The 14,946-nt window shown below is 46.2% G+C and overlaps 1 protein-coding gene across 1 annotated transcript; it reads left to right on the top strand.

Annotated features, from left to right (window-relative positions):
- Window positions 1-391: 391 nt before the first annotated feature.
- On the top strand, window positions 392-865 carry PtA15_1A453 (uncharacterized protein; the record flags this gene model as incomplete). Its single annotated transcript, XM_053165483.1, has 1 exon — window positions 392-865. One exon carries the CDS (start codon window positions 392-394, stop codon window positions 863-865), a length of 474 nt encoding a protein of 157 aa, XP_053016670.1.
- Between the last annotated feature and the right edge of the window lie 14,081 nt (window positions 866-14,946).

Here is a 14,946-nt window from a genome sequence, read left to right as displayed (position 1 = left end):
AACTGGTGTTGCCGAGGGCCGCCTGATCAATTGCGAATGTCCGTATTTCACTCGCCATGGTAGTGCATGTAAACACATGTACTACCTGGCACGAGAATATAAATTGCTAACTGTCAAGCGGGCCCCAAACAACCAACAACGCAACCCTGCTGTCTCTCTCGACAGTGACTCGGAGATAGAAGTGATTAGCTGCTCAACCTTTCTCACAACAGCCACCTCAAAGCAATCCAATGCCGAAGCGCTCTCGCCGCGTGACAACGGTTTTCCTAAGAGGGCCTGCCCCGATCGCACGGCGTTCACTGGCTTTGATACGGCGCACCCCGCACTTCGCCCGCATATTTCGAGAACTACGAATCCCGAGTCCAGCACGAGTAAAACAACACATGTATCAATGGCAGGACCGTTCTCTCACGAGGGGAAAATGAACAACTTACTCAAGTCTGCGACTGTGGCGTTTGACCGAGTGAAGGAGGCCCTCAAGAAAAAGGCAAACCGCAAAGATTTGGCCAAGCAATCCTCAACATCCCGGATGCACGAGTTTCAGGTCCTCTGCCACACCCTTTTGCGAATGGTTGAAGATCGTGTATCAGGGATCGGTCTCACAACGGCACCTTCGTTTCCGGACGTTCGAGATATTTCTCGGCTCAATGGCGCAGAGATAGCTGTTTTGGTCGGTGAGCTGGCGGAGGTCGGTTGGGCGGCGCTGAAGCGGATGGATGGGCTGCTGAAGACCAAGACGCACTCAAAGGCTTTCAGTGGGAAATCAGACGAGCTGTCGATGATACTGTTTAAGGAGCGTCTCTTCGAGCTTGTGGGGATGCTGGAGGATGCGAATCTGGTGGCTGCGAGGACGCAGATACGATAGCGAGAGCATGTCGCGGGGAGAGCTGATGGAACAGTAAGATTGGAGCGACTCAAGAGCGGGCAAGAGGAGGGCGAGGCTGAGGATGATATCCCGATGCACGAGGGGTTGCGGCTGGTACATTTGTGGGGGGAGCACTCGGAGAGGGGAGCTGCTTATATCGTGGAGCGGTTGATCAAGGACCACCGACTTCATCGATTTGGTGCAGGTCAACTGTTGATCATTTCATTTGCTATCACGACTACAAGATCTGCCATTCCATTGGGTTATTGCCACTGCTGATCACATATCCTAGTTACAATTCATTATTACTTAATTTTCAAATCATTGCCACCGTTTTTTTCCATGTACATATTTTTTTTAACACTGGTTGTCAGATTTGCGTTGAATTTAATTTTCTATTTCTCTGGCTACATTCGCGCATGCGTTTTTGTTGGGTGGAACTGGGAGGCGTGGCGTTGGCAAGGATATGGTGGCCATGACGCCGGATACGGCTGGAGTCTTCAAGGGAATCACGACTCGCCGCCTATGGATGGGCTGAGCTTGAGTATATAAAGAGGGGGAGCTGCTGTCAAATGTCCCCCCAGGGGTTCCGGTTTCGTCCTGGCCCCTCCCTGCAGGCCCCCTACTTCGCTTGGATAGGCCCCTGCTTGAGAATAAAAAATGCTGGCCCTTTTTTGCTTGTTGCACTGTCACAAGCTGGAGGGTCTATCCATGGCACACAGTGTTCAGGGGTAATTTTTTCAACAGTGGCCATCATGTGGCTGCACACCAAAACTTAGATCTTTTTTGCCATGTTTTTGTGAATTTAATAAACTTGCACTGCAAAAAAAACTGTGTCAACTGTGAGCAGTTGACATGCGGTAACTCTGAGGAAGCTTGTGGTCTTACACCAGCCTTACTCAAGGTTTGACTCAACCCAAGCTTCAATGCACAGTCACTGTGCACCTTGCACAGTGACTGTGCCAACAAAGGCACTTCTGCATTGATGTGGAGTTACAATGGCAGCTTGGCTTGAGTATCCTGCATGTCAACTGCAAGTAGTTGACCAAGTTATTTTTGCAGTGTTGGATTTTAACTACCAGGTGGTAGCCGGCATAGACTCACTGCGGACAGATTTTAGTTGTGATAACCCTCTACGAATCTGAATATTTGAACAACGTATCATACTATTTAGTTTTTTTAGTATTATTATTAGTTTAGTATAACCCCCCCAACTCGCCCTGGAAGAAACCCAGAGACCAACCCTTAGGACAACTACTAGCAAATATTGAACGACTCATCTAACATAAAGGATCAGAAATCAGTTAAAACTCAGGCATGGCTTTTCCACAGAATGAAGAATTGGAAAACGTCCTACCAGCAAACAATCCAAATCCACTCGGGCTATTCAATGGAACTCAAAACAGTCAGAACACTAGAATGAATGTTGATCCACTACCTCCACCACCTATGTCTCACACTTGAACAAGGACCTATCGTGGATGGTTGGCCAACAATAGAACTACTCAAGAAAACACTCAGACTCACCCTCCTGGAACATATGGCTTACCTCAAGACCCCAAAGTAAACAACCCAACCAGGACGGAACCTAAAAGAAAAGTGATAATTATCAAAGCGGCAAACTTATTATACAATGGAGAAAACTTCAAGGAATTTCTGGACCGATTTGAACTGGCGGCGGAAGTTTATGGAGCAGAAGGATTTGACAGATTTGCAGCTTTGTTGGGCCTGAAGACCTGAAGCAAGAACTGGAATCGATGGACGGATACGAACAACGGGACTGGAACATGCTCAGGCGTAGCATGAAGGAAATATGGGGTGACACCCATGCAAAAATTTGATTCACCATTCGGGACCTGCAAAACTTTGTGGAAGAACAGGCGAAGACTGGTGGACCTAAAGGTTTCAAAGAATACAAGAACTACAAATCAAAAATTTTACTAATAACAAAGTATTTGGTTGCTAATGAGCACATTAGAGACCAACAAGACGTTACTCACCTATTTTTTATGGCATTTTCTAAAGAATTACAGAAATCAATCAAACACGAGATGGTCAAACAGGACCTGATTCCTTACGGCAAAGATGGTTATCCTAAGACGCCTCACCTAGAAGACTTGATGGATGTGGCTGAGGATGAAGTCCGAGCTGCAGCAGACGAAACATTTGTAGGAAGCGGTTTCAGTGAAGCTAATTGAGCAATGCAAAAGAAGTTAGACGAGAAGAAAGGCGACAGCAAGAAACGGGAAAAGATGGTTGAAGAGAATCCCCCGGAGGTGCTGCAGAAGCAAGTCGACAGTCTGGCAAAAGCAATCGATGCTTTAACTGGCAAGCTAGTGAACCCACCAAAGGCGGAATATTCTCGTGGAAATGAAAGGCCAAGTGGACGACTATACGAACCCCAACCTTGTACCTACTGTCATTGAGAAGGACATTCAGCATTTTCTTGTTATGAGGCTCAGAAGGACAAAAGAGAAGGCTTAGTCAAGCGTGACGGACGTGACTTTTGTCTTCCCAGTGGAGAGAAGATCCCAGCGGACAACTCAAGACCTATTCGTGTGGTGGTGGCTGCGGAATCCACGAAACCTAAAGCAAAAGTAACGGCAGCATTCAGAACCAATAATCCAGCAGTGTTTTCAATCAACAGTGAAAGACTCCAGCAAGAATCCGACTGTACCTCTTTGATGCACAAAATTGACTGGGAACCTCCAAGGCTTGGATCAGCTAACTTTGAAAAAGTAAAATTTGAATCCAATGTCGCGACAACTAGAGCAGAAGCGCTCCGTGGACAACGAAAACCTCCGGCACAAGCGGATGATTCGGCAATGGACGTGGATCAGGAAGTCGGACCGGAAGAAGTTATTCAAGAAGTTCCAGCAACTAGGAAGACTCCCGGCCAAATCTTGGACCCTAACAGGAAATCAACGCCATCAAAGAAGGAAAATTCAGCAGAAACGGCTCTAGTAACTGAACTGGACAACTTGAAGATACCAACTACCTTTTCTCAACTTATGGCAATCTCCCCAACTTACACTCAAGAAGTAATCAACAAACTCCAAGCTCGAATCCCTGGATACAAAACCTCTACAATGTCATACGTGAATGGGAACAAATTGGAACCCAAGGTTTCAGCTTCAATGTTACTTAACAAGGAGGAAGAAGATTCGGAATACAACTGTTACTATAGCTGCGCGTTAGGATTTATCGACACTCAAATCTCCGGACACAAAGTACCGTTCATGGTGGATTCTGGATTGATGGTCAATGTAATTCCAAGCCAGGCAGCTATTTATCTGGACCTGGAAGTAGTTAAGGTGGAGATCCCAATGAGAGGCATTGGCGGAGAAAGATGTGATATCAAAGGAGTAGTGGAAAACTGCACCATTGGAATTGGACGATTCTCGGGACCAGTACACCTCTTTGTTTCACCACAAGCTCAGGAATGTATACTCGGACGGCCTTTCCTTTTTGACTACGATTGCACTTTGGACTATCCAGGGACTGGCGAATTTCTATCCTTTCAAGGGGATATTGGAAGAAGGATTACGGTACCAATAGCTAAAGTTGGACAAGGACAAGGATGGAATCAGTTAAAACATTTAGGACCAAGCCCCACACAGACTGCACAAACAACTGCTTACATGACACAACATTCAAATCAGTCACGCTTTTCGGACGACACGGACTCGGTCAAGATTCGAACTAAAATTTCAAAGAAGTTGGGCTGGGTCAAAAACATGTGTTTACGTCTGCGGAGGAAATCAGAAAAAGAAAAACCTGTACCTCAGGTTGTGGCAAAACCACCAACCCTGGACGAAGATTTACGAATAAACAGTTTGTTAGCCACCGGGCTAGGCGCTTCAGCACAGAAAGATCTCTGTAAGAGTTGGAAGGAGGAAAACATGTGGTGTATGACGAAGTACAAACCAGTGGCCAAGAAAGTTCGACCTATCAATCAAGCCATGCCACAATCGATCAACCCACCTCTTCAACGACCAGCTTTATCACGGGATCCTTACGAAACACCTTTATCACCTAATCCACCAGAATTTCAACCTACAGCAAAAATCACGGAAGAGCGCCTGAAAGTCATCAACTTTGGACCTGAAGGATGGCTCTGGCCAGAGGAACTCAAGCTGTTTAAACATCTCATTGTCATTTGGCAAAAATCTCTTGCATTCTGTCCAGCGGAACGTGGATTGTTGAAACACTCTTATGGCTTACCTTATGTCATACTAGTGGTAGAACACACTCCATGGCAGAAGAAACCAATTCCCATTCCGGCGGCGATTAAAGAAGAATACACTGAACTAGTACGGGAACAAGTTAGGACCGGCCTTTACAAACCATCAACATCAAGCTACTCCAGTCCAGTGTTTTGTGTTGCCAAACACGACGGGAAACTCAGAATCGTACACGATCTACAAGAAATGAACAAAGTTACAATCAAGGATGCTGGCTTGCCCCCTGCAACAGAAGAATTCATTGAATCTTTTGCTGGAAGAGCTTGCTATGGACTCGGTGATATTATGGGAGGATACGACAAAAGAGAATTAGCGGAAGAATCAAGGCCCCTCACAACTTTCAACACTCCACTAGGACGATTCCAGCTTACTCGACTTCCTCAAGGTGCAACCAATTCAGTAGCAGTATATCAGGCTCAGATGATGTGGATTTTGCAAGATGAGATTCCAGAACATGTGGGCGTGTTCATCGACGACGGCGGCATCAAAGAACCACGAACAACCTATGGTGGACAAACTTTGAAGGAAAATCCGGGGATTAGACAATTTATTTGGGAATACGCACAGACATTGGAACGGATATTATTCAGGGTAGAAGAAGCAGGACTCACAGTTTCAGGGAAAAAGTTTTCTTGTTGCGTTCCTGCTTTGGACATTGTTGGACACGTGGTTTCTCAGATTGGACGACAAGTTTCTACTCAAAAGAAAAACAAAATATTAACCTGGCCAACACCTTCAAATGTCACGGAACTTTGCGGATTTCTAGGAATAATCACTTACGTACGGATATTCATTGAAAATCTGTCTGAGAAGGCAGCACCTTTACGACAGCTCACCAGGAAGGACGCCGAATGGGTTTGGACGGATAAATTTGATCAAGCTTTCAAGCAACTCAAGGAAATAATTGGCAAAGACATTGTTCTCAAGAGCATTGACTACTCAATGGACGCAGGATTGATTAAACTGGTGGTTGACTCAAGCTTCATAGCGGCGGGTGCGGTATTGATGCAACAGGAACTTGAAACTGGATTGGATTGACCTATACTTTACGAATCAATAGTATTTTCACCAGTGGAATCACGGTACTCTCAGCCTAAGTTGGAGTTGTGCAGAGTAGCTAGGGTTTTGAAGAAGTTACAGATCTACCTTTGGGGCGAGCACTTTGAACTCCAAGTGGACTCCAAGTCATTAATTCAGATGATAAACTCTCCATCATTACCCAATGCACCTGTGACTCAATGGGTGTCATTTATTCATTTATTTTCTTACGACATAGTTCATAAACCTGGGAAAACTTTCACATTACCGGATGGGCTTTCAAGGCGCCCTATTTCTAGCGACGACGAGGAATTCTACATGGACCTGGACAACTTTGACGAGGAGGAACCCCTAATCAAACCCTGTTACACATTTAGGATCTGCACTCAATCAAAAATTCTAGAACTCAAGGAATGGGAGTCTCCAGGATATTGGAGGAACCTTTGACACTACCTGGAAACTTTGGAACCGCCTGACGGAATGGGCAAAGTGGATTTTGCAAAATTACGGCGGAACTCAGCTAAATTCTTCAGTAGCGATGGACGACTTATGCGGAAACACTCACCCTCTCCACAGATAGTAATCTCTAAGGACACTTATCAAGAAAAACTGCTACAACAGGTTCATGAAGAATTGGGGCATCGTGGAATAGAAGAAACTTATCAGCGATTAGTAACTCGGTTTTGGTGGCCCAGCCTGAAGAAGAAGGTCAAGAATTGGGTTTGAAGCTGTGAAGCTTGTCAAAAGTGGGATCCAACAGTACCTAGGGAAATTTGAAATGCGACTGGGGATAGCTACATCTTTGGACGAGTGGCTCTGGACACATGTCACATCAAAGCTGGTCAATACAAATATCTTATTGTGGCACGGGACGACTTATCTGGATGGGTTGAGGCCGCCCCATTGGTCAAACTCACTGCAAGCAATGTAGCCAAGTTTCTTTTGGAAAACTGGGTCTACAGGTACGGTTCAATCAAGACAGTCACGGTGGATAACGGCGCGGAATTCAAAGAAGACTTCATTGAAGCTGTGAAAAGTATTGGAGCAACTCTAAAACCTACAACACCTCACTATCTGGAGGCAAATGGAATGATTGAACGTGGACATCGACCCATCAAGGACGCTCTGGTTAAAATGTGTGGCGAATCTGGTGGAAAGTGGAGGGAGTATCTTCCACTAGTTTTATTTTCGGACAGGATCTCAACAAAGCAGACGACTGGATTCACTCCCTATGAACTCGTATTTGGACAACTACCAGTACTACCAGTAGATTTGGAAATGGACACCTATTTGGGAATAGATTGGTTAGAAATCAAAACTACAGAACAACTTTTGGAAGCTCGGGCAAAGCAACTCGAACAACGGGAAGAAATTCTGGAAGAAGCTCACACTAAGATGATGAAAGCTAGAGAGGCTTCTGTCAGATACTGGGATAGAAAAATGGCAGCTCAACTACGGCGACCTTTGGACACTGGCGAACTAGTACTCATCTACAATAAAAGCTTGGAGGATCAGTGGGGAAAATTATTTTTGAACCGCTGGAATGGTCCCTTCAGAATCAAGAATCAACTACCTAAAGGATCTTATGTACTCGAAGAATTGGATGGAACGGAACTTCACCAAAACTATGCAGCATCTCACATTAAGCGGTTTTATCCTTGAGGACGACCCCTGGATCAAGTCATTGAAGATGAACAAGACTCTGAACTCAATAGTCAAGATGAAGACAGTCATCACTCTTCTGATGAAGAAAACCCTGATTCTTCTGATTGAGCATTACCTCCTGGGCATGAGACTAAACTGTTCAACCTTTCTGTTTAACCTCAACTACCAATACTTAAGCTGGTCAAATTCTTTATAATTCAGTAACTCAAGCACAAACTCTGAAAACACTCAAAAATCAATTCAAAATCAGCATTAAAAAAAACACTTCAAGAACATCAAATTTCAGCAAAACACTTCAAAAATCAACACATAATCAAAAAGACAAAAAACTTGCTGGTTTCACATTTTTTAAGTTGGGGGAGGCGCTCTCACTTCTCTCAAAATTTCCTCAGATTGGTATCCTGATCTCATTTTTTTCTCTCAAAGCTCACTCTCTCTGATAAAGTTCTCACTCTCACTTGGAGGTTGGGGACAACCTTTTTAAGTTGGGGGAGGGGTTTTGGGTTACTTTAACTAATAACTAACAGTAAGATAGGCTAAAAGACAAATTTTTTTAAGTTTTTTTTAGCTATAAAGATTTTTTAGGTTTTATACTATTTGGCGATTTTTTTGGCTTTACTGGAAATTTTACCCCTTAGAGATCAGTCGTCCATCAAGCTAGAGGCGAATAGGACTAAGGAAATACAAGAACAGGTTTCAGAAAGTGTTTTTCAAAAAGAAAAGGAAGAAAGAAAAACGTACAGTTCAAACGGTGTGGCGAGTCATAGTGCGGTAACGACGGGTTATGAAGCGGAAGAGGCTGACTCGGCTAGCGCGTTCTTCGGCATTGGCGGCGGGGAAACGTTGAAAGTGGTGCACCAAGGCGGACATGATGGACTGGTAAAGGTTGTCGATGTATTGGGGAACGAACGCATATCGATCGAATAGTTCTGGAGCGGATCGGCGATCTAGAAGGGATATAACTTGGTCGCGGGTCAAGCGATGAAAGTCGGCAGGATCATAAAAACCGGGAGGATTTGGAGACGGAACGCTGACTTGAGGAGTCAAGAAGTCTTCCGCAGTGGCGGCGGAACTCGCCGAGTAAACAGAAGCGGAGCAACTAGGAAAGAGAGGAGTGATGAAGCTCCCGCTAGTAGTAGCAGTGCGAGGATGACTAGCAAAAACAGGGGGAAGTTGGGGCATAGCCTCAATGATAGCCCGGTTGTTCGACATGATCTATTGGAATCTTAGTCTCAGCAAGGCATGACGGACGATAGAAGAAGCAAAATTCACTTACATCTGCTCCACCAGGAACATAACCACCTCAACGGAACGGCGGGCGGCACAAACGGGTGGGATGACCGCGACGCAAACCACGGCTACCTCGACCACCACGTCCTCCACAACTGCTGCGACTTCCACGAGCGCTGCGGCTTTCGCGAGCGCTGCGCCCACCATGAACAGCAACCCCATGCCCAACAACAGGAGTAGGGGGAGAAACGGGGATGGGATGACCTTGGTCCCCAGGAGAACCGAGTCGGCCGATCAAAGGGGATTCGAGGCGAGGGAAAAGAATGGGAATCTCTTCCAACAAGGAGGGACTGCTCATGATGAACTAAGCAACAGGCAAAAACTCAAATCAGCCTTGGAAAACAAAATCACTACGCGGTACAATCACACTAACATTATGATGAGGATTCAAGCGGGCAGGGGTAGAGTTCTGGAATGGGTAGGGTGTAGATGGACGCTGGGGAATACTGTGCATAGAATGGACAGCTGGGGAAAGGAAAGGAAGGGGGGAACAAAAGCTCTGGCCTTTAAACACGAGACCGCGGCTACCAGAGCACGGTACCACCAGCTTGAACACCAGGCTAACCGGCGAACAAACATAGGGACCCAAGTGTAAACCCCCACCTTCAGTGTGGTTTCACAAGGCCTATCACATGATTACATAAGCTCCTTGTACTTAGTCTTGCCTCTCTTCTCTCCTAGACCAGGAGAGATCTTGGACCCTTCTCTCTACTGGCTAGCCCCCTGAAATCCAGTACACGTTGGAACTAGAAAGCTCCAAAGTCTCTGGCCTTGTCCCACTCGCCCGTTTCCTCCTCGTCTCCAGTGAGGGTCCACTGGACCCTTACACCAAGCTTCTCCCGAAGGGAGCCATTTTTGCGGACGGGACACGAGATTGATGGCTACTCATTTCTGCTGGGACCCCAAGGACAGGAGTGGGTCAGCTTCTACAATCAGTAGACGGTCAGATTCCGCACATAGAAAGAAGGAACCAATCTACATTACGGGTCAGTCAATAATTTTGACGGGCGATCCGATTCGAAGACGGAGGAAGAAGACGTTTTGTTTTTTTCATACACAGCAAGTCAAGGAATTCGAGTTGGGGGAGGATATGATCTTGTATCCTCCCTGGGCAAGCAATCAAGAGGCTTGTCAGTCAAAGGCACGACTACAAGCCTGGTCATATGTGGATACGCACCCTACCGGCAGGGATATCGAAACGGAATCAAAAGGACTCGGCGAGGGCGGATCGGCGGCAGTTGGAAGACGACGGATGATCGGCGGCATTAGACCGGCGTCCGCGACCAGAGATTCATCAGAAGCCTGGACTCAGGCAAAACTTTGTACTTGAACCCGAGCCCCGGGAAACCTATGGGTTACCGGGGCCCTCTAGGACATACCTACAGACGCGGGCGCCGCAGCTTGCGTAGCCTCAAGTTAAACCCCTCAGGCGGCTTGGAACTCGAACCCGCAGCCGGAATACTACTCGACCACCAAACATGGCTACAGAACTGGCGCGCGATCTCATGCGTACTGCGCAGCGCTATAGCGCTACCTCGCCGCAAACCAGGACAAGACACTCACATTTACACGACCCCATCAACAAAAGTCAAACAATAAACTAAATTACCCCCTCTCTCTTACCACTTTTTATATATGCTAAACATCAAATCCTCATTTAAGAAAATTCATTAAATACATACATAAAAACAAGAAACAAAACAAATAAAAAGACAAAACAATAATAAAAAATAAGAAAAGACAATAAAAATACATTGACAAATTGAAACACATAAATAATCAACAACTTTTTTCTCTTCTTTCTTTTCCCTTTCTTTTCTCTATCAAACCTCAAGATTAACACCTCATACACGGACAACAATTAACTTCAACAAACTTCAAGACATCAAGACACAACTCTACACCTTGGATAACAACAACAATCAAAACAGAATTGTCTGGGGACAGACGATAAGTTGGGGGAGGATGTGGTATGCTTTATGGTTACCCATCTAGCCCATTTCAAAATTTTCCATTTTCTCATATGTACACTCACAAATCAACCAATACGGCGACACCATTGGATTCTACTGCCAAAACTACACAGGATACCATGGACAACACACCTTACACCCCTCTGGATCAGAAGATACAACCCCTTCAAGACACCATCAGCCAGTTTCACGCACACAAACACCATACTCAGGTCATGTAATCCGTTACATGAACCACCCTTACCCGGGACCATGTAATCCGTTACATGGTCCGCTCTGACACTTGTCTACCCTTTACATATGCTTTACCTCATCAGCTGCACTCATTACATTGTGTTATGCACGTGTCATGCAGTGTTATGCAGGCTTATGCAGGCTTATGCAGTCTTATGCAGTCTTATGCAGTCTTATGCAGGCTCATGCAGGTGCATGCAGACTAGTGTAATAGGGGCTGCAGTTCATGCAGGTGTCAAGCTAGCAAAAACCCCTCATGCAGCTTACACACAACATCAGTTGACAGCTCAGGCTAGCTAAATTCCCTCGTATGTCATCATTTGACAGACAGGGGCAGTACAGATGATCAGATGACCCAATGACATCATACGTCAATGACATCATAGGCCAAACTCAAACCTCTCACCTCCACTTTCTCACCAGCTAAATTCCCTCATCATTACATCATGTGACCTGTCAATTGGGCTAAATTCCCTCATCTAGGCTGTACCACCAGCCAAAATCCCTCATTTGACAGCTCAGGGCAGCTAAAATCCCTCATTCCCTGGTTCCCCTGGAGCTAAAATCCCTCACTCTTTTCTATTTAAGGAGGCTCTCCTCCCCCCAGTTGTAATTTCTCTCAGCAAACTACTTGCACTCAGCTTACCCCATAACAGTACAACACTTGCTCACTCTACAGTATTAGCCCCCACTATATTGTGGTTTTACCCTTATTACATAACAAATACATACATACAACAACACTATTACATTGCTAAATCATCATCAACCCCTCTGTCAGGGTGTTCCACAACCTCTTTGCGGCAACACACGGACCATATTAACTCACAACTCACTCAGCTCCGGTTACATCACCCATATCCCCTAAGCCACTTGTTTGACGTAGGCTATCTTTCGATACACCTCCACTATCACTACATAAACCTTCCAATCGTAGATTGGGGGGCTTGTTTTAGTGTCTAGTGACCCAGGAAAGGCAGAGGTAACCTCATTCATCCCTTTCCGCACTCAGCAAAAGGTTCTCAGGAGCACTTTTGAGCTTTACAACGGGATTATGCTGGGCTACGACAACAAATTTTTGTCCTACCGCATTTCCTGACCTGCGGACAAATCCTTCGTAACCTCCAAGCAAGTGTACTTTGATGAATCAACATTTCCAGACTGCCCTGCCTTGAACAGAAGCCTGGATGTCTACAGACTAAACAAGCTTCCTGCTTTTACCAAATCTGATCCCCTTCCCTTCACCGAGGAGGACGAGCGCAAAAATCAGCGCCTCTCTGAGGAAGAAGATCAGGAGGAGTTAGACGACATAAATCAAATTCTCAGTGATCTGGCTCCGGGCCCCAGGATTGACGACGATGAGCATGAGCAGGACGAAGAATCAAATCAAGTTCAAGACTCTGCGGACCAAACTCAGCTTCCACAAGAGCCTCCGATCTCAGCGCGATCTATCAAAGTTATAGGTCCTTGACACCCAACAATAATAACCAGTGACATCAATCCCGCAAACATTCGCAACTATTCTAGGCGACAAGCCTTTCACACAACGGTCACAGCTGAACCCAAGAACCACCGCCAGGCAATGCTGTCGGCAGAATCACTCCACTGGAAAGAGGCGGAGCTGAAAGAAGTCGCTAACATGAAACAGCACGACGTGTGGCTGCAAAGACCACGTATACCTGCTGAATTGCCAATTCCGGCTATGTGGGCATTCCGCAAGAAGCTCGGTCCTGACAATCAAGTCTCCGAGTTCAAAGCGCGAATCTGCGCGCAAGGCTTTCGCCAAACCTACGGGATCAACTTTGAGGCTAGGTACGCCCCAACAGGTCGTCCCTGCTCTCTGAGGCTCCTTCTCTCCTTTGCGGTTGACAACGGTCTATAAATACACCAACTCGATGTGCGAAGCGCAATTAACTTGTCCCCTGAATGACAAGGTCACCCTTCTGCCGCCGCCAGGACTAGATCTACCGCCGAACACCGTTCTTGAACTGAAGAAAGCTATTTATGGTCTGCGCCAGGCGCCACTAGTCTGGTACAATCGACTTTCTTCCTATCTGAAGACCATAGGCTTCACAGTTTCTGTAGCGGATCCATGTGTTTTCTTCCGGTGGGGTGTTCAAGGAAGGGAAGACACTCTAGTCTATGCCCATGTTGATGACCTTGTCTTCATAAGCAAGAATCCTACGATTTTCAAAAGGGAGATGGAAGCAGAGTTCAGAATCAAGTACATGGGCGAGGCAAAATTCCTGTTAGGAATGAACATTGAGCGCACGAGCGCCGGGCTTCACATCAATCAAGCCCAATTCATAGAGCGCAAACTAGAGGAGTTTGGGCTCGACAAACTGCATCCAGCCACATGTCCACTCAATCCAAAAGCCTACTTGAGGCGAGCGACGCAGCAAGAAATTGCAGAGTTTCGGCATCAACTACCGCACCCTAATTGGTTCTCTCAATTACTTGAGTGTGCTAACCAGGCCTGACATAGCATACGCCGTTAGCTTGCTCTCCCAGTACCTTAAAAATCCCGGCATCCTTCACTATCAAGCCGCAGTCCAGGTATACCGCTATCTCTCTGGGACCAGGACTCTCGGACTTACTTACTTAAAAAACACCGACAACACTCTTAAAGCATTTGTCGATGCTGATTGGGGGAGCTGCCCCAACACGCGACGATCGTCTACCGGCTTTGCCATCTTGGCCAGTGAGGGACTCCTGTCCGTGCTAACACTACAAACATGGATGAATTTGGGAAGGCATATATTGATCAAATTATATTATTGATCATTTTTTATTTTTTTTTTGAAATTTCTCTTAAATTTTTTTCCTTCCTGCAACATCATAACCCTTCTATCATCTCTCTTTCTCTTGATTTCCCCCTGTCTTAGTTTTTGAACATAGTAAAAGCTTCATTTTGTTGCCAGATCAAATAGGTCATTTTTACATACTCATGTGTAATTCCTGAGAAAAATAGTCTGTTAAGTCAGGCAGGGAGGGGGAGGGGGGAGGGGGAATGGGGAGGCATGAACAAGGCTGAAACGCTGCGCTGCGCTACAAAAAAGCGGTCTTTTAGCGCAGCGCAGCAGGGAACCGCTGCGCGGTCAGCCCAAAAAGCGGTAGCGCAGCGCCAGTCCCGCTGCGCTACCGCTGAAAATAGCGGGGGCCCGCTTTTTCCCCGACCCAAAAAGCGGTAGCGCAGCGGACGGGGCCGCTCCTTTCAGCGCCGCGCAGCGGCCACCAAAACAGCTGCGCTTTTTTGGCTGGCAGCAGGGGAGCGCCACGCGACCAGGTCAAAAAGCGGTAGCGCAGCAATGGTTCCGCTGCGCTACCGCTGAAAGTAGCGGGTCCCTGCTTCTTGCCAGACCCAAAAAGCGGTAGCGCAGCGGGCGGGGCCGCTACTTTCAGCGCAGCGCAGCGGCCACCAAAACCGCTGCGCTTTTTGAAGCGCAGCGCTTTCACCCTTGGCATGAACTATTGTCACTTGAACCTTGCAGAAGTGTTGAAATCTCCTTTCCAAAAAAAAGGAAAAAAAAAAGAAAAACCAATCAGTCTCAATATATCATGCTACATCAATTTTGTTCAAATTTAATGGCTTGTATATATCACTCATCATATCCAATATCCTAAATTTCTACTAGGC

This window comes from Puccinia triticina, chromosome 1A (assembly GCF_026914185.1).
Source record: "Puccinia triticina chromosome 1A, complete sequence".
In the NCBI taxonomy this organism is placed as follows: Eukaryota; Fungi; Basidiomycota; class Pucciniomycetes; order Pucciniales; family Pucciniaceae; genus Puccinia; species Puccinia triticina.
Note: the sequence above shows the minus strand (reverse complement) of the source record. Positions and strands in the feature narration are given on the sequence as shown.